Here is a 19,906-nt window from a genome sequence, read left to right as displayed (position 1 = left end):
TGTTATACAAATACTGGAAAAGTGATTTGTAAACTAACCAACAGCTGTTAAATTCGAACTTTGAAATTATATTCTAATTTTGTTTACTGAAAAATGCAGATGGTTTAGAGCTTTGATTTATCAATGTTTTATATTAAAGTAATGATTGCCAACAAATTAGCTAAATACAAAATTGAACCTAAAACCGATTAACGATTGTGGCCGTTTATTTTCCATGAAAAAATGAATGCTCACTGTTAATAACAGCACTGTAAACTGCTCGCGTTTTTGTTGTATGCGTGTGCAGTGTTAAGCAACAGTGAACAAAAAGTGCTGCGAGTTGCAAGTCGTGCGTGCGTGCGGAGATGTGAAAATTATTTTAAGAGCCACGAAAACTAACCAATTAATTTAATAGATAGAAGAAAAAGAGGGGCAACAACAATTCCGTGCCGCGTTCTTACACATTTCAATCATTAACAAAGTTGTCGCCGTGCATGTGGGTGAATATCATTTTCCTTCGTTCAATATGCTGCAACGCGACGCGCAAATCAACGCTTAAACTGTGCGAAGAGAGAGCGAAAAAGCAAAAGCAACCAACAAAAAAGTGCATACAGGAGTGGCTGCTGCGCGAGCATAAAAAAAATTGAATTTGCCAAATCAAAGCAAGCATACACATATACATACATACGTACATAAATATACAAACACATAAAAGATCATTCGAAAAATCGGTAACGAACGAAATAATAATTAAACCTAAATGTACGAAGAAAATTCAAACAACGCCCAAAACAACAACAAAAAAAACGAAGAAAAATTAACAGAAACAGCAGCAGCAGCAACAACAACGATATCTACAAAATAGCAACAACAACTACGCTGTTACACATTCCAGTGGAAAGTAAAGGGGAAACAGGAACATGTTTTTGACCAGCATAAAACAGCAGCATCAAATTGTGAGCGAGCACATTTTTCTGTGAAAAACGAACGCCCGAAAGAAAAGCGCTGCCCACACACATACATAAACATATACATACACACACGCAATACGCAGGCAAATAAACGCACGCATACAAGCACGCAAAGCGTTCACACATATACACAAACTCGCACACACACACATACACAATGTCCAGCTGGGCTGAACGCGTGCATCGACGCGCTGCCGATTTGGGCAATGTTGTCACCTCCTGCGGCCATCCAGCGACAGCACCTGGATATCCATATCGCCTGGAAAAGGTCAAGTTTGGTGTGCCGCTGGAGGAGGTGTGCAAGCACAACAACAACATTCCGGGACCGCTGCTCGTGCTCATACTCAAACTGAATAAGGAATCGCCCAATCGTCGCGATGTTTTTCGTGCTCCTGGCCATCAGGCATCGATGAAGAAGCTCATCCATTTCCTGCAGGCGGGACGGCTGGTGAACGTCGATAAGTATTCGGTATTCACCATTGCGAGTGTGCTGAAAAAGTTTCTGCGCAAGATACCCAATGGAATCTTTGGACGCAACGGCGAAATGGAATTATTTGCCATCAATGAGCTGCAAAACGAAGCCGAGCAAACGGATCGTTTACACAGGTGAGTTGTAGTTCTTCCTATCGATAGTTTGTAGCAAAACTAATTTTTAGTTGTAGTTGGGTATTGCATCGATACTTAAACTTACAAGTCGTGTCAGCACGGGCTCATCTCTAGTTTCCTCAACGTACTCATCTTGTGTGCAAGTGCTAGAGTGTGTGTGTGGGGTGTGTGTGTGTATTGTAACTAGCTTGCGGTAAACTTGCTGAACCGGATCTAGATTTGGTTGCAGCTCAAGAATCTTCGCTACACACAGAAGTTGCGCTGGTGGTGGGTGGGGGGAACTTTTAGTTGAAATTAAGTGAAAAGCGTTGACTATACTGCTGTTGTTATTATTATTGTTGTTGCGTTTCACGCGCGTTTAAACTTGGCACTTGTTGACACATTTGCCAGCAGATTTTCACCAATTTTCACTTGAGCTCGCAGCGCAGGCGACAAAATTGCCTATTGCCTTTCGGAAGCGCCAACAGCTCCCCCTTACGCCTCTTACACCTCCACTACCTTCCCATCCCCCACCTGAGTGCTTGTAAGTACTTAGTTTGCAGCTGTAAATTGAATGTTTTGCTTGCTCGTTTTGCTTTGCTTCTGCTTTACTTTGCTTTGCTGTTGCTTTTGCTTTGTTGCTGCAATCGATTTCTAACCAAACTGAATTAGAGCATAAAGCGTGGGCAAATAGACAGAGAGACGGGCAGACAGACAGACACTGACAGACCCACGCATGCTCAATTAAAATAAAACGAAAATGTTGCAGTTTAATAGGTTTTATAATTTACTATTGTTATTGTTATTGTTTTTTTTTTTGCAATTTACTATTGCAATCGTGGGTGAGAGGGAGCCAAAAAGTTGGCTATGCGTGAAGTGAGCGGCGCTTGCAATTAACGATTAACATCGCAATCGATATAATCTTGCGTTGTTTGTTATCGGCACACTGGAAGTGTGAGTGTGTGTGCGAGAGGAAGAGGAAAAGGAAAAGGGAGAGAGGCAGCGTTGCCAACTTCGTGCTGATTGACAGCTGTTTGATTGCAGCCGCTTTATATTGTGTCTATTTTCGGGGCGTTAACTATAACTAACTAAATACAAATTTCTACTTAATTTTTTCTCGCTCTCTGCCACTTTGATGGATGAGAATGAATGTTGCTGAACTGCGTCAGCAGTGGCAACGTTGCTATTGCTGTTGCTGCTGCTGTTACATTAATGCTAATGTGCGTGTAAACAAATAACGTCAGCAATAAAACATAAATTTAATTTTCGGGGGGCAGCATGCGTAAAAATCGACCGCCAAATTATTTTTCCATATCAAGAGAGACGCAGATAGCAAACGTAAATTTCATTTTGGTTACTGTAAACTTTGCTTGCGCCCGTGGCTAGCATACAATTATATACACATTTATTGTTGTAATTGTTTATGTGCTGCCGTTGCTGTTGCCATTGCTGTTGCTTACCTTTCTTTCATTTGTTTATTTACATTTTAGGGCAGGCACAGGCCGCCAAACTAACAGCAGCAACAACAACAACACGTTAGGCAATCGCAATCAGATTCGTTGCCGAATCAAACAAATGCGCGAAAATAGCGACTCTGCTGCTGAAACATTTATAAATAGATATCGAGAGACGCGCGTTTGAAACTTTGTATCAATTAACGTAAACGTAAGAGCGACCCAGCAGTTCCTCCCCCCCTCCTCTACCACTACCTCCACCACCGCCTCCCTCCAATTGCCACTCAATTCAATCAGTTGGCACATCGTTTAAAATTTGTTTTGTTGTTGGCTGTTGTTGTTATTATTGGGCACAGACAAGCGACGTCATTGTTGCACGTTTTTGCAATAGACCAAAATATTATATACTATACTGAGTGTGTGTGTGTGTTGCTCTTCTGCAGATTTGTTTGTAAATTACACGCTACAACAACACTAGTAAATCTAAGCAAGACGCTGCTGCGACGCTGACGTCGGCTGAGAAAGTTTTCGATTGCAGGTGTGTCTGTATGTGTGTGTATGTATATGAGCTTGCTCTCTCTCTCACACTGCTACTACAGTCATTGCTCTCTTGTGCTCTCGCAATACATTTTGCCGTTCCTGTGGCTCCAACTTGTTGCCTGGCCAAAGCTTTTTGGGCTGCCACTTCTAAGCTTTTTTCGTTTTCGAACGCCTGTTGCTTTACGCATTTTGTTGCTTAAGTGTGCGTGGCGTATGTGTGTGTATATTCGTGCGATTTGTTGCGCTGGGCAGAGCTTAAGAATTTTTATGAAAGCAACTGCAATAAACAGAGGCAACAAAGCTTTCTTAGTGAACTGAACTACATAAGTAGCAGCTTCGACATGAATTTTGTATATAAACTTTGAACTGGTTCATTGTCAAAACTATGAAACTAAAGTGTTTTAGGATGCGACTGCTGCTGCTACTGCAACGGAGATTAAACAATTGCCATTTAAGGTAGCAAATAAATTGTGATGCCAATTTAATTTGGAGACAATAGTCGGGGGTATGCAGTTATTGTCGCGCCACAGCTGCCCGACTGCCTGTCAAATCATGTGTACATAACCCGAGCTAATCGACTATTTACACAATTGCCAGCCTGGCTGCCTGACTGACTGACTGCCTGACTGCTTGCCTGACTGCCTGGCTGCGTGTATTGACTGCCAGAATGTGTCACTCAGTACAGGGACAATAGTTGGGCAGAACGCAAGCTGCGGCTGTGCGAATATCGGATAAGTGCAAAAATTGCCCGCTTTTGTTGTTGGTCTAGACGTCGGTGTCGTCAAAAGGGGCAGGGACAGAGCGAGCGAAAGAGATGCAGACGGAGACAGAGAGAGGAAAACAGTTTATAACAAAAGCCGCATTGTCCAATGCATTAACAAGAGAAGACGACGACGACGACGTCGACGTCTTGGTCTTGGACGTCTGGTTGGGTCTATTGCAATATCGACTGATGTTCACTTCCTGATTATTACATTATGTAGTCAGTCACGGGTTGTAGAATATTCTCGTGTTTTCTTTTCTCCTTTCTGCATTTCTCTGTCGCCCTGCAAAAAGGGCTTCGCAAATCGCAACAAGAAATTACAATAATCAGAAGCAATATGGAGAAAGAAAGAAAAAGAATAAAAGTTTTGCCTACCTCAGAGAGTTTCCATTGGCCGTGCTGCATAAATAAACCTAAAATGCCGCCACAGTCAGTCAGTCAGTCAGTCAGTTAGTTAGTCAGTCATTCAATATAAACAACATACAATGCCCCAATGCCCAAACAAAACCAATAAAAGTAAAATAAGCGAGTGTATAATATAAATATACATACACACACACAAACACAAACTACATATACATTTAACGCATATAAACACTGTCTGTTCCATAGTACAAAATGTGCGTCAGTTGAGTTCAGTTGCTGGGCCCTGTTTCGGTTTCTGTTTCTCTTTCTGCTTCTGTTTGTTTCTTTTACTCGTTAGTCTTATTTCTTATTCATATTTCTGTACTTCTGTAATTCTGCATCTGCATCTGAATCTGTCTCCATTTCCCCATTTCTGTCTCTTTCTTCGACTGTCTGGAAGAAGTTCTTCAGCGATTGCCCTCAACGCTGAACTTCTCGCCCAGTCACAGTCATAACTTAAGCCACATGCCAGATAAAACACCAGCCTTAAAAGACTGTCAAGTCAAGTCTGTAGAAAACTGAGCTCTGAATATGCCTACAGAGTGACAAAAGGCAATCAATATTGTTGACACTTTGCTTTTATTTTATTATCAAATGTTTTCAAACTTCTTAATTAGATCAATTTATACATAATAAATTAAATTAAAAAGGGATACATAAAGAAAGGGAATTTTAAGGATATTAATCAATTAAATTCCATAAATTCCAAAAAACATAATTTCTGTTTAACTTTAAAATCATTTCCTCATAAATTTTCAAAGCTAGGGTATCTTTTAAATGAACACTCGACTTTTGTCTATTTGCTGGCTTCTTATGGTCGGGTCAAGCGAGTATCATTATGTTTGCACTTGATGATATGTATTTATCCATTTGTGTGCATATATCAACTCGTACTCATAGTCTCTCGTGTATATAAAAAAAAATTATATATATGTTGAAACTGCTTTTTATTATCGTGCATTGCGTTTGCTGTGTTTCATTTGGCTCATTATTATGACGTATTGTCTTTATTTTTTTAATTTTTTTGTTATTGTACCCCAACAACAACAAATCCACAAACACTGCGGCGACAACGACAACGACAATCGCATCTGTTTGACTCGCTCATTTTTGCTAAATTAACACAAAGGCCTCTGGGGCGTGGAGAGGCCGCAGATGATGATTATTGATGCAGCTGTGGCCGCAGAGTCGAAGTTGAAGTTGAAGCAGAGGCTGAAGCTGAGTCTCAACGCTAAAGATATATTTACCTCGCATGATAAATGCCTAGCATAAACACTGACCACACTGCTTAGTGGGCAAAAAACTGTGTCGACGATAAGCGCATCTATTTAAAACAACAAAAAGAAGAAAATAAAAACACAAAATACATAAGAATAAGCATAAGGCAGCGAGTTTTATATCGTAGTGTAACCCATTGACGTCAGCAACTACTGTGCCAATGATTTACACTTCTTTGTTTAGTAGGATTCTTGTATATAGAAGTGGTTATTTATTTACTTCGTCAGTTTCTAAACGCTGACTCAAATTGTGGTTAATACTTGAATGAATTGTGGTTACAAATTGCAATGAAATGGAGCAAATTGAAATTGAAATTTGTTGAAATCGAAAGTATCAGTCTTGTAATAATAGCGATTTATTTTTCAATCAGCAAGCAGGCAAACTTAATGTAAATTAAGTTTAATTATCTTTTATCATTTTTGCTTAAAATTTGACCTATACTTTTCCAAATATTTGCATTCAGTAATCGTTCACTTTTTTGACCACATTATTAGCATTTTTATTCAGTAAGGTTCGCATCGTAAGATATATGTACAAAATAATTTGAATATCTCGGAGCTTAGCGATCTCTGGGTCGTCGGCGTTATCAGGTTGAGGAAGAGAGTCGCATCTGAAATCCGAAATCTTTCAAGTGGGACAAGAGATGTGGGAATATATTGAAACTGGTTTCTCTGTAGGGCACTCAAATACGTAACACAATGCATATATAATACAGAGCTTTATACATATGCCTCTTATACTACTTACATACATATGTATGTATATTGTATATGTGTATTCATGTGAGCGATAAAAAGAAAAGGCAAATCAAATGCGCGGCACTTGAAAAAGGCAGACGACTGAGTCTCGACTCTTGACAATGAGTGTGAGTGAGATCAGGAGAGAGACAGAGAAGCAGACATATTTCTTTTTTATGAATGAAAAAAATACAATGATAATAACAATAAATGAATCATCTTTAAAGTGACGCAGCGTCGCGACGGCCTTAACAGTAGCAACAATCACAGCAACAACAACAACATCATCAAATACTACACACACCTTAACTATGGCGAAAAAAACTCTATTTAGCATCCAATTCACAGAAAACAAGAGGCCTCTAAAATACATATTCGATGTGTCGCTATATAGCCGGTTTCTGATGTATTATGCAAATACAATCTAAACGCTTGGAATGGCAACACGGCGCATGCGTAACGCGCCTCGCTAGACGATTATATAACCCATCGAGTTAGCCACAGTCCCTACCCCTCATTAATATTACACATCAAAAGAAAAGCAAACAAACAAACCAAAAAAAATTAAATAAATTAAATTAGGATACCGCACAAAGATATACTCTATATAGAGAATAATTTTATAATACATAATGCTTAGACAACTTTAATTCAGTGTTAAGTCAGAACTGGTAATTGCCTTTTGTAATTGAACAACTGTTTTCAACACCTCTCGAAACACTTTTAACACTTCTAATAGCCGCTGAATGGGGCAATATTGTTGCTATTATTTAATTCCAAGCAGTGAAAACAGCTTTGAAAGTGCATAAAAGCTTTGAATGACATTAAATTATATGTGCGATAATCACATAATATTCTAGCGAGGCGCGTGCAACTATTAAAAGCCATTAGACGGCGTTGTTTCGTAAGAAATATACGATTTTTAGAAGTAGACTTAACGTATGAAAGCTTTTAGTATGTATATAAAAGCTCATTAAAGCTGAATCTTTGTTTAAAGAAGCTTCTTTGCTGATAAATATACGATTTTTAGAAGTAGTCTTAAGCCTTATAAATGCTCTTAGTGTATAAAAGCTCATTAAAGCTGTGTCTTTGCATAAGGAAGCTTCTTTGCGGATGTGCGTGTATATTCTGTGACAAAGTGATTGTACCCCGAATTAATCAAATTAAAAGCGCATTAATCATCCATTATAGTTACAGAGAAAAACCAAAAAAAAAAAAAAAAAAATGCACAAACCACAAGGGTCGTGCTGCTGTTGCTGCTGCTGGTTATCGTTGCGATAATATCAGGCGAGAGCGTACAACACAACAATCAACACAACACAACACTTGTTTCGTTTGTGTCGATTGTGTATTTATTGTTATTGTTGTTGTAATTCTATTTAACGGCATTCCTGGTAATTAATGCAATTAGTAAACGATTTGTACGCATTCCATTTATGGGGTTATCGTCGTCGTCGTCGTCGCTGAGTAACCCAAAAAATAGTAAACAATATCGCTGAAACTGAACTCGAATCAGTTAATAATTAATAGTACAAAACAAATTATTAATATTTGTCTAGATAGTGTAATGCTATCAGTTAAAGACCAGAATAGAACAGAACGGTTTCGAGTTCGAGTTCGAGGTATCCCTCGAAGAAGTCCAAAGAAACGACATGCTTCGATAAGATTAGAGAGTTGAAGGCGATCTATATAGATACAATATAATGATATTGTTGCAACCGCGGCACGTTTTTCATTTTGCTTTTATATATTTACTTTTATTTAAGTATTTTTTATTATTTTTTTTTCTGTATTTGGGGTCGTTGATATTGCGTTGGGGGCCAGATCTGGAAAAAATGTGTTGAACCCATAGGGCATTGGGTGGGCAATGCTCGGGTTTTTTTTTGCTGTTTGTATCGCGTTTTACTTGCTGCGTCTTCACTTCACTTCAGTTTACTTTTTTGTTGTTGTTTGTTTGTACATGAGGAAACAGGTGAACGCGCTGCTGATAGTTGAAAAGATGAAGTAATTTTATATATAGCCTTGACCCAAGTGATATCATTCAAGCAGTGTGTTTATCACGCATGCTGCATTTGCTCTCGATTAAAGATGATTAAGAAATGTAAGCAAAGTGACTGAGAGTGAGTTATTGTAATTAATATAAAGATGATATATAGACTAGGAATATAATTCATCATTATACATCATTATACATCATATTATTATTATAATATCATTACAAAGGGTCTATAATTATGAACTTAGTCAGCTAAAAATACGAATGGTTTCAACTCTTCAACTATTCTTCACATCTATTACGATTTCTAATGAAAAGCGCATTAATTTCTCTTGAAAGCACATTATGATTAAAGCTCTTGTGATCAAGGTGCATCTGTGGCTCTTCTTTGTCTGACAATTGACAGGCAACAGACAGACAGCCAGACAGACTGAAGCTGACTCCTTATAAACGCTGTTATTATACTCTCGTACTCTCGGTTAATTGTCAATCTTCTCGCAAGTTTTCACTTTTTTGTTTTCTATGGCGAGTTGGCTGGCTGCAAACGCTGCAAACGGGTGGGGAGAAGAACGAGGAGGAGTAAAGCGCATTAATTGATTGGTTAACTGTGATAGTTGTTGCTTAGTTCGCTTCGCTGGTCTTCAGTCTACAGTTGTGTAACGAGAAATAGACGGAGAAATACACAGAGAAAGAGAGAGAGAGATAGTGTGATGGAGTGAAAGAGTGCGCGAGTTACCAGTTTGTGAGCTTGTGAGTTGAAGTTTGTTTGTTAGCCAGGTTTTCCAAGCCGCCACATGCCAAAATGAAAGTGTGAACAAACCAAGCAGCTGCTTTGCGCTTTTGCCCCAAACCCCAAACCCAATCTTGAAACTCCCCTCGTACCTCATTCAAGTGACTTTCTTTGATGGCCCTCGCCAGAGCCACAGCGCGAGAGAGAGAGACAATGAGTCAGTGCACTTTGTAATAAATATAAAAACACATGAGTAACAATTGTAGTTGCCTTCCCCCCCTTTCCACTTCTCCCGCCTTCCCAACAGCATAGATAAGACGATCTTTTACAGGGCTTCCGGCTGACATTTCTGTTTATACGATTATAATATATGTGTATTGTAGTATTTTTTTTATTGCATTTTCTGGGTCATTTCTAACGAACACACACACACACATACATACATACCTCTCCTTTGTGTTATTTCTTTTTGTGATTTTTTGTGTTATTTTATTTCTTTTGCAGATTGTTTGCATCACTGCCCAAGTATACGCAACATCTTTTAGTTTTATTATTTGGCACATTCCGCGTCATCGCCAGCAATGCCGCCAACGCCTCCACGGGCATGACCAGCGAGGCTCTCGGCGTCTCGGTGGCCCCCAGTTTCTTTCAATCGTGCGTTAGCGATGGCAAAACCGCACGCATGGAGGATGTGCTCAAGTTTAAGGTGAGTTAATCATCATATTAATCATACGCGCTGGGTGGATTTAATATGGATTTGTGTTTGCTTTTACAGGTGGCTACCAAGATCATGCAACACATTATCGATAAGTTTGCCACACACGATATCTTTGGACGCGACAATTACGAGTACTATGCACGCGTCACAGGACGCATTCTCAAGGTGCAGGACGAATGGATCTGCAGCTTCCAATATCCGCCACCGCCACGCGGCAAATTGGCGCAACAGAAATATGCATGTGAGTGGCGAGTTAAGATTGGAGATTTAGAGATAATTATAGAACTAGTGAAAGTTATAGTAATAGTTCAATATTGTGTATGTTGACTAAGAAGATTTATGATTATAGAACAAGTGAAAGTTATAGTAATAGTTTAATATTGTGTATGATGACTATAAGATTTATGATTATAGAACTAATAATAGTTAAATATTGTGTATGTTGACTATAAGAAGATTCATCATAGTTTGCTTACAAAGTCAATTTGCTCATAGCTTAGATTCAACCGACATAATTCAGACTGTGTTTCTTATTTCAAGATGCTACTGTTTAACGACATCACAACATTCTTGCAGATAAGTTAAATATCTTCTTTTATGATAATAACTCGAAGAGTCTTTTTGCAATCTTACTTAAGTGAATGCAATCTATGTATATGAAAGATGATAACTATACTTTATATTAGATATTTAATAATAATACTAATTAGATTATAGCAATTACACCATCATGAGTTATCGATATCATGAGTAATGTGCTGTTTATAAGCAAGGACATCTGGGTCTTGTAAGTTAAATGTAGCACAAAGAACCTTTGTCACCAGAAAGAAAGTTTACGCGTGATTCATTAGAATATCAAATGATTCAGAAAACCTTGTTCGTACACTTGATGATCTTTTGTGTTTTAAAATCATAATCGTTGCGTTATTGAATCATAGTGCTAATATTTATCATAAAACAAAGATATTTCTATAGATAAGATTGATGGTAATAAAGAATAATAATAGTAATAGCATTGTCAATTATCTTAATAATGCTATTACTATTGGTGATGACAATGATAATGATAATCGTATGAAACGTGTTAACGGTGTTGACAATCACCATTAAAATATGTATCAAGAGTCTTCATAATAATAGTAATTATAAAAAATGTAATGATTGTAATGACAATCTATATTTTCTCTATCTATCTACAACTCGATAGTGCAACATTCTTTGGAGGCGGAAAAGACTTGGCTGCAGTGTCAATGCGAGCGTTGGGGATTACGTGAGTACTCCATAGTAACATATTTCAATCTAGATCTAAGTACTCTACTATCTATATATCTCTCTGCTAACGCTCTCTATCTAACGAACTGATCGATATGTTAATCGACTGATCGATCGATCTAACTGTATTTGGGGTATCTCTCGATGTGTTTAGTCCTTAAGAGTCCATCGCTTCTTGGGCAATTGTGTTTGCTTTTGGGGTTTAATACACACTTTTACACACTCTTCTTCTCCTTTACTATATACAACATTCTATTAGTTTCTCTCTCCATCACTTGCAATGTCTTATCTATCTATCTGTCTCTATATGTTTTTGCACCTTTTTGCCACTGCTTCAGTCTCATTCTATGCACGATATCTAAAACAAAAAAAAAATGAAAAAAACCAACTCTATGTCTACCATATTTATGTCTATTTCATTGCTCATTCAAAAACCAAAAAAAAATCAAAATAAAATCACGACGAACAACAACAATTATACGATACGCAATACGCATACGATCAACGCAGTGGCCCAGGAGGAATCACGCTCGACACCTGCACTCCTGACCAGCTCCAGTTCGGCGCTGGAGAACAGCGTTCTCTCGCTGGGCGTCTCGCCGGAGCATTCGTTCATCGAGAGCTGCGCTCGGCTCTCGGTGTCGCTGGAGGGACCTGGCATCTTTGCCATGACCAGCTCTCCGCTGCCGGCCAAGCGCAATGGTAATGGGAACGGCAACAACGGTAATGGCACCGACTACGATTACGATGATTATGCCGATGATGATGAGGATAACGATGAGTTGGCCCACGACTTTGCCGCCGAACTCGAGCTGAGCAGCATTGCTCCAGCGATGCCAGGCCAATTGCAACATCAACAGCAGCAGCAGCAGCTGCGTGGCATGCAACGCTTCAGGCAGCGTCAGGCGCAACCGTTGATGAGCACAACGAACAACTCGCAGGACGACGATGACGACGAGGATGATGATGAGGACAACGAGTTGACCACGGTGAAGCGTCGCTATCGTCAGAACAAAAAGAAACCGCTGGCCAGCAGCCATCATCAGCGACGTTTGCGCGCTGGCACCAAGAGTCTCGACGGCGGCGGCTGCGAGCGACGTGGCAGCAACACCACAGCGGTGGCAACTGTTGTCGCTCCAGTTCAGGCCACAACGCCAACAACAACCACAGCAACTGTCACTCTGGCCAGCAGCAATGGCGGTAAACTGAAGCAGCAGCAACGCACCTGCAGTCGCTGCAATCGCGGCATTCGTCACAGCAGCTCGTGCAGCTCGAATTCTGGAGGAGCTGTTGGCTCCAATGGCGGTGCAGCGGGCAACAATGGAGGCGGAGGCAGCGCCGGTGGCATGACCATGGAGGAGCTGCGTGCCGTCAATCGCTATGCAGAGAGCACCAAGAGTCTCTCGTATTTGCCACAGGTGAGGGATAAGTTCTGGCCAGGCTCACGCATATCCGTTTGATGCCCCCACCCCCTATCTATCCTCCATTTCCCTTCCTATAATCCTTACTTCCTCCCCCAAGCCTAGCGACTAATTAGCTTGATTTTTAAGTTTCGTATTCTTTTTACAGGTTTGAGCAAGCAAAAAGAATTATTAATCCATTTAGTATTTTAAGTTTATCCTTCTTGATTTTCGAATTTTTACTTTTGATTTGTAATCCACTTATTATTATTTTTATTTTTATGATTATTTAACGCTGTGTATTTGTTTAATTTGAAATTGATTATGATTTTGTTTTAACTCTTTTATTGTTTTCTTTTTTATTTTTATAATTTACATTAATTAACATTAACGGACAGTCGCTGCCCTTTTCCCCACACTCCCCCTCTCGCTCTTTATATATTTCTGTCTCTTGCTCACAGACTGAATTTTTTGGATTGTGAAAATTGTTTTTCTTTTTGATTTTTACAACATATTTTTGGAACGTTTTGCGCATATCTCTCTAGTTATTTTTTTTTTTTGTTGTATTTTGTTAAATATTTAACTCAAGCTGCGCCTGCAACAACAACAACAACAACTACTTACGCACACACACATACACACATGAAACAACAAACAACACCTTTTATTTAAGTTTAATTTTAAGCATTAAACTGGCACAAATCCCAGACAAAAAAATACAAACTACACTTTTGCTAAAATAAAAGTACAAAATCTACACACACTATACTAAAAAATGAACAACAATAACAAGAAAAACAACAACGCATATGTTTTGTGAAAATTCTATTATTTATAATTTATTTACTTTTGTTTTTGTGTGTTCTTCTTGCATTAAGAGTATGTAAGGAATGGTTTAAAGAAGATGAAACGAAATCATTTAAAAATTAATATTAATTAATAAAAGCAACTTGAAGTGAGTTCTGACAAACGAAACCAAACATGCGTATATAATTTATAATTTATTTCTTAATTGGCATAAAGATAAACAAAAAAAAACTATTGTACATATTTCATACGTAACATACGATTAAACTATTATTGTACATACTCATTTGTCATCGTACTGGCGAATAAAATGAATCACTCGAATTCATTGAGCTTAAATTCACAATTCACAAGTTTTGTGTATTAAAGAGTTTTGTCGTATTTATTTACATTTTTATTTGCCCCCTTATCAGTTGTTATCATGAACACAATTTGACTGAAAAGGAAACACAACAAGCAACACAAAAAAAAAAGAAAAAAACTGCACAATCAATCGCGTATTTAATTAATACTAGTTTAAGTTATGTTTAAGCCATTGCAATTGTTTTGTATTCGCATTGTTAATGTTTAATTGTTTATCGTTTATTGTTTATTGTTAGTTTGTAGTTTTGTTTGTTGTCGTCTTGTCGTTGCCTCAATTAACTTCCCCCTCTCCTCAACCCTCAAATTCCCCCCTCTCTTTAATATACTGTCTGTTTCATTATTGTTTTTGTTTTGTTTTTTGTAGCTTGTGCTCGTTTCTTTGTATCTTGTATCTATGTCTTGTTTTCTCACACACTCACACACACTGTCACACATTCACATACACGGAAGCCAAACAATTGCATTTGAAATTTCCTCAAAGTTAACACAGTTTTTGTTAATGTTTCCTATAAAAAAAAAAAACAGAATTATCAAATGCTTGTTGGCGGCTCTACTTAATTTATGCCAAAATGTTATTAACTCGTACTTAGTTGTCTCTTTGTATGCTTTTGTTTAAAACATTAGGGGTATTCGCTGCAAAGAAAATTCTGTAGTTATTTAATTGATAAAAATAATTGTACTAAATTTTCTTTCTTGTTTGTTTTTTTTTTTTTTATTATTATTTTTTTCATTACGTTTTGTGTTTTAAGCATTTTTTTGTAGAATTAATATTTACTTTGCAAATTTTTTATTTTCTCACATTAGTTTTTTTATTTTTTGCTTTTAATTAAAAACTTGAAGCTTATCACTATTAAAGTTTAATTGTTCTACAGTGAATACCCCTAATGTTATTTATTTTTTAATTATTCGCATTATTTTTAGTTAAAACTATTAGCTTTAACCTTGTATTTCTTTCGCCAGCTTTTGTTATTTTGAATAATTTTAATTGCCACAGTGAATACCCTCAATGCTCTATGTGTTTGTGATTTTTATTCTTGAGAATTGTTATCAATATTTTGCACTATTTTCCGCTGCTTTTTGAAATGAATTTGTACATAATAATTGTATTTGTTAATTTCCTTTATGTATTGCTTAACAAGTTTTATTTGAAATATTTTTGCATTATTTATGATTTTCAATTTGTTTGAAATGCAACTGCGAATGTCTTGACAAATCTTTCTTTAATTAAGCAACAAATCTAAAAAAAAATTCAAAATTGCGCCTAAAAAAACTATTTAGAAATTAAAGAAAACAAAAACGAAATGCCAAAACTCTAATGCGAAATTTTCGAATCCCCGTCTTCCCCAAAAACAACAACAACAACGACTACAACAACAACAACACATCACGACGACAACAACAACAACCACACATGACAACAACAATTGCAAACTAAATATCAAACACACAACAACAACAACCAACAACAACAACATGCAAATATGCAATGCGTTAGGTTCATGAACGACAAACCGCACGAATGCGCACCAGGTCCGAATGGTTCCTGGGGCCAAGGGATGCGGTTGTCTCGCTCCAGCTGCCGGCGGACACTTGCAGCAACTGCTGCCTGGCCGCAGCAGCCGCCGCCGCAGCTGGCTACTTGGGCGGCGGCAGCACACGCGACATGCGGCAAACGGTTGCCGGCGGAGCAGCTGCTGCTTTGGAGGCGGAGCGTAGCCAAGCGGCGTTGCTCTATCACTTTTATCGGCGGCAGCAGCGTGAGCTGGACCAGGAGGATATGATGGACACCGAGGATAGCTACAGCTATGGTCGTCAGCAACAGGAGCAGCATCAACAGTTGGAGCAACAGCAGCAGCAGCAGCAACACATACATTCCAAGGGTCTGCTGAAGCCGCCGCAGCAGCAGCTACAGCGTCGTCTGCTGTTGGACGTTAATTCGGGTAGTTATAATAAAAATGCAGCAGCGACAGCAGCACTAACAGCAAACATCACCAACAATCATCATCAACAACAACAACAACAACTACTACTTACCGGCAACAACAACAATAATAACAACAGCAGCAGTAACAATTTGTTGCAACATGCTCAAAGCTTCTATCTGCAACAACATGACACACTCAACAATTCATGCTATTACTCAACACAGTGTTTGCCAGCAGCAACTGTTGCTACCGCTGCTGCTGCAACGGCAACTGCTGATGTTGTCGTTGACTCTGACAGCGATTGTGATTCGCTTGATGGTCACGTGTTGCACACGTTGCAGGCTCATGAGTTGCAGCAACATGTGCAGCCGACATCGTTGCTCTTGCGACACTCGACTCCCATATTGTTGCCACGACAACAGCAACATCAGCAGCAGCAACAGTTGCAGCAGCAGCAGCTGCGTCATTTTGGTGGCAGCGCTTCTGCCACCACGTTGTATCAGTCGATTGAGTCGCCTAATAACAGCAACAACAATAACCATAACAACAGCCACAGCAGCAACCACCACCACAACAACAACAGCAACAACTTTGTCACAGTCATTTTTAATGTTTTGGATTTCTTGTTTTAAAACCATTTTCATTTTGTTTTGAACGTTTATCATTTTGTAAAATCACAACATAAAAAATCTCTCAAAAAGAGAAAGCGAATTGCAAGTGTGGAATGCCCCCTATAGTTGTCCCCCCCGCAATGTAACTCCCATGACTTGCAACTAACAACATCAAACCAGAACTATGTGAAACAGTGAGTTATGTCCCAAGCATCCTCATGAATGTCCTTAATTTAATCATTTATTATTATGTTTTTAAAAATCTCATTTGTGTTTATCATGCATCACGATTCAATATCGAAACGTTAATCTAACAATTTGTACGTTTTTAACTTGAAGATACTGCAATTAATCACGTGTGATCTAAAAAGATTTATTTTTCAGATCGTAACGAAAAATTTAAGTTTATTTTTAACAAAGATTCTCAAAATGCATTTATATTTAATTATAAATCGATTTCTTTTTGTATTTCAAAACGGCAGCTAAAGCTTCAAACGAACGAAATGATTCGACCTTTCTAAGTGATTTTCAAAAATTAGCGCCTCTCTCTGCAATTCTCAAAAATTACAGCCTCTCTCTGAAATTCTCAGAGACTGCAACTCGAAATTTTGCTTGCATGATAAACGAGCAACATGAAATTTTATATTTTTATTCAGATTTGTAAAATAAAATAATTTGTTTTGTTATTGATACGATTTCGATTTATTTGTAATTTATTTAATATATTTATTTAAACGTTATAATATTTCGTTTGTAGTTGTATACGATTAACATTTAATTTATATTATAATTTATTTTATTTGAATTATTGTTTTGATCAAAATATACAATAATAATAATTTAGAACTTGTGTAAATTAAATGTTTTAAGCGCTTTGTTTCGTTTAATGTAAAGACAGCACACAAAGATACAAAGACACCTGTATACCTAAACATATATACATATACATACACATATATATTTGTTGTAATTGTTGTTTCATTTTTATGTGTACTAACCCAAACATAAGTTTTGTGTTTTCTGTGTGTACAACTTTGTGCTTCGTGTATTTGTTTATGAGTTGTTTTTGTTCTGCAATCAAAAAAAGCGCCACACCACGCCCACAACAACAGTAACAGCAACAACATCAGTCGAACAACCACCAAAACAAGAACTACCTAGAAAAATAAATAATAAAAAGACCAAGCAGAACCAACAACCATCCACCAACAACAACAACAGCAACTAACAAACTTAACCTCAACAACTCTTTATGAACAAATCTTATTTTTCGTTTCTCTCTTTCTCTTTTGTCACTTCTCCCTCCGACCTCTGCCGCCCATCATCGTGTACATACGTTACGAATCCGTCTCCTCTTCTTCAGTTGGCAACATCCGTTTGAGTAACAGCGCCGAGTCCATACAATATGCATCGCGTCGTCCCAACATCAGTCTCGGCGGCAACCCCAACAGCGGTGGCAACAACAGCAGCATCATCAATCCCAGCAGCAACACTCGCCGGCTGCTCATCAATGTGCCGCGTCAGTATCCGTTGCGCTCGTCGCTGCGTCGCCACAAGGAGAAACAGATTGGTGGCAGCCAGAGCAACAGCAGCAATAGCATCAGCAACGAGCAACTCACCGGCAATGTGGCCGGTGGCACAGCGGCAACCGTTGCTGCTGCGCCATTGAATAAGCCACTGTTGCTGGTGGGTATGTTGCCGGGCGCTGAGCAGCCGCCGTCGGTGCGCAACTCGATAGCCGATTGTGGCAGCATTGACTATGACAAGATGGACACCATGGAGCATCAGCTGAGTGTGGAGTGCAACACAACACAACACAGCTTCAAGCCGCCGCGTCTGTAACAGCAGCAGTCGCAGGTGCAACAGCTGGAGGCAATAAGCGACGCAGGCTCAAATAAGCAACACATTTCATCAACCACAACAACCACAACAGATTTAACTAATTAACACAAACACACACACACGGAACACTCATCTACTATATCCTAGTATATAGCATATGTATTTGTATTTATGTGTATAGCAAGAAAAGGCTGATTTTCTTTAGTTTAAAAAAAAAAATGATACAACAAAATTAACGGATAATATGTCGGATATTGATATTGCAACAAATTGCCAAATTTTATTTGAACTGAAATTCTATGCATTCATTTGTTGTACAATTCATACGAGAGTTTTGTTTCCCTCCCATTCATTTTTTGTATTTATCTTTTTAAAGCCAAGAATCTCTTGTTATATTTTTTAACTCAAAATTTCACTCGAAAACATTGTCAAAAAGGAAATAAACGTAGGCTAAGTGTGAATTTTCTTTTTCGAAACTTTTGACCTGAACAACGACACACTGCAAATTGTACACGTACTATAGTACTATATACTATATAGAAATATAACAGTTGTATAACAGATTACCAAGACTCGCCCAGCAATCAAAATTAACAGTTCAACATTTGTAAAAAAAAAAAAACGTAACTCAAACTCAATATTATTATTATACTTATTAATATTATATACGTAATAGTACAAAAAACAAGATTAAAAAAATTAAAAAAAAAAATCGATGATGAAAGGTGTAGAAAATACTTATAAAAACCCATGTAAATAGAATGTTTTAGCATTTAATGAATAGTTTTTATATATATTTAATATATTCAAAACCAAGTTGTAATATATTTATAGCTAATGTCTGTGTGTCCAAAAGATGTTATCTATACATAATTATAGATATACCATTATTATTAATCTAACTTAAGACTAGCACAGCTCGAGCAATACGATCGAGAGGCTAGGCAAAAACAGAACCCACAGCAAACGGTGCAGAATTCAACAACAATTAAAATTAGAATTACATTTATAGGAAGAAGAATCAATCAATCATTCAGAGTGTTAAGAAACTTGCCCAGTTGCAGCCAATTTACTTACGTAAAGCATCCCAAACTGAACAGTCTAATTTTTCCGCATTTTTACTGCTCCCATCATCTTTTACTATCTTCTTCCTGACCCCATCCTCCAATCTCAACTGAGAGAACTTTCTGATTTTTCGCGTATTTATGCGAAAAATCTATGAAAGTTGCAAAACATTTCACTCGCTGTGCTACAAAACCAGATTTGTGTGTTTGTTGTGCGAAAAATCAACAGAACAGGAAAACAAATTGAATTTATACATAAATATATTATTATATATGCAAAATTAGTATTAGTTAAATGAACCTTGAACGTCGCGAACGTTTGGCCATTTCTTCATACAAAGTGTGAAGAAACCCAATCTTAAAAACAAAACAAAAAAAACGTATAAAGTGAAAATCGATGAAAATATCGACAGAACACCAATATTTGTTGATCAGCAAAACTTTTATTATCAACATAATTTTTTAT

The 19,906-nt window shown here is 37.8% G+C and overlaps 1 protein-coding gene across 7 annotated transcripts; it reads left to right on the top strand.

Annotated features, from left to right (window-relative positions):
* The first annotated feature begins 294 nt into the window (after nucleotides 1-294).
* On the top strand, nucleotides 295-19,905 carry LOC117569483 (rho GTPase-activating protein 20). Of its 7 annotated transcripts, XM_034250656.2 has the most exons (7): nucleotides 298-1,556; nucleotides 9,943-10,144; nucleotides 10,214-10,397; nucleotides 11,364-11,426; nucleotides 11,939-12,846; nucleotides 15,494-15,938; nucleotides 17,898-19,905. In XM_034250656.2, exons 1-7 carry the CDS (start codon nucleotides 1,108-1,110, stop codon nucleotides 18,374-18,376), a joined length of 2,730 nt encoding a protein of 909 aa, XP_034106547.1. In that variant the 5' UTR covers nucleotides 298-1,107; the 3' UTR covers nucleotides 18,377-19,905. The 7 variants fall into 7 exon arrangements, with proteins under 7 accessions (XP_051861068.1, XP_034106550.1, XP_034106547.1 ...); XM_052005108.1 differs by lacking the exon at nucleotides 17,898-19,905 and having other exon boundaries at nucleotides 295-1,556; nucleotides 15,494-16,972; XM_052005109.1 differs by lacking the exons at nucleotides 15,494-15,938; nucleotides 17,898-19,905 and adding an exon at nucleotides 13,418-13,626 and having other exon boundaries at nucleotides 304-1,556.
* Nucleotide 19,906: the final 1 nt, after the last annotated feature.

Source organism: Drosophila albomicans, chromosome 3 (assembly GCF_009650485.2).
Source record: "Drosophila albomicans strain 15112-1751.03 chromosome 3, ASM965048v2, whole genome shotgun sequence".
NCBI lineage: Eukaryota > Metazoa > Arthropoda > Insecta > Diptera > Drosophilidae > Drosophila > Drosophila albomicans.
Note: the sequence above shows the minus strand (reverse complement) of the source record. Positions and strands in the feature narration are given on the sequence as shown.

What these genes read in the sequence shown, in the direction of transcription:
- LOC117569483 (XM_052005108.1), top strand. Translation starts at nt 1,108, where the DNA reads ATGTCCAGCTGGGCTGAACGCGTGCATCGACGCGCTGCCGATTTGGGC. An exon ending in CAAACGGATCGTTTACACAG is followed by an intron (nt 1,557 to 9,942) that starts GTGAGTTGTAGT and finishes TTTCTTTTGCAG; the next exon opens with ATTGTTTGCATCACTGCCCA. An exon ending in GTCTCTCGTATTTGCCACAG is followed by an intron (nt 12,847 to 15,493) that starts GTGAGGGATAAG and finishes GCAATGCGTTAG; the next exon opens with GTTCATGAACGACAAACCGC.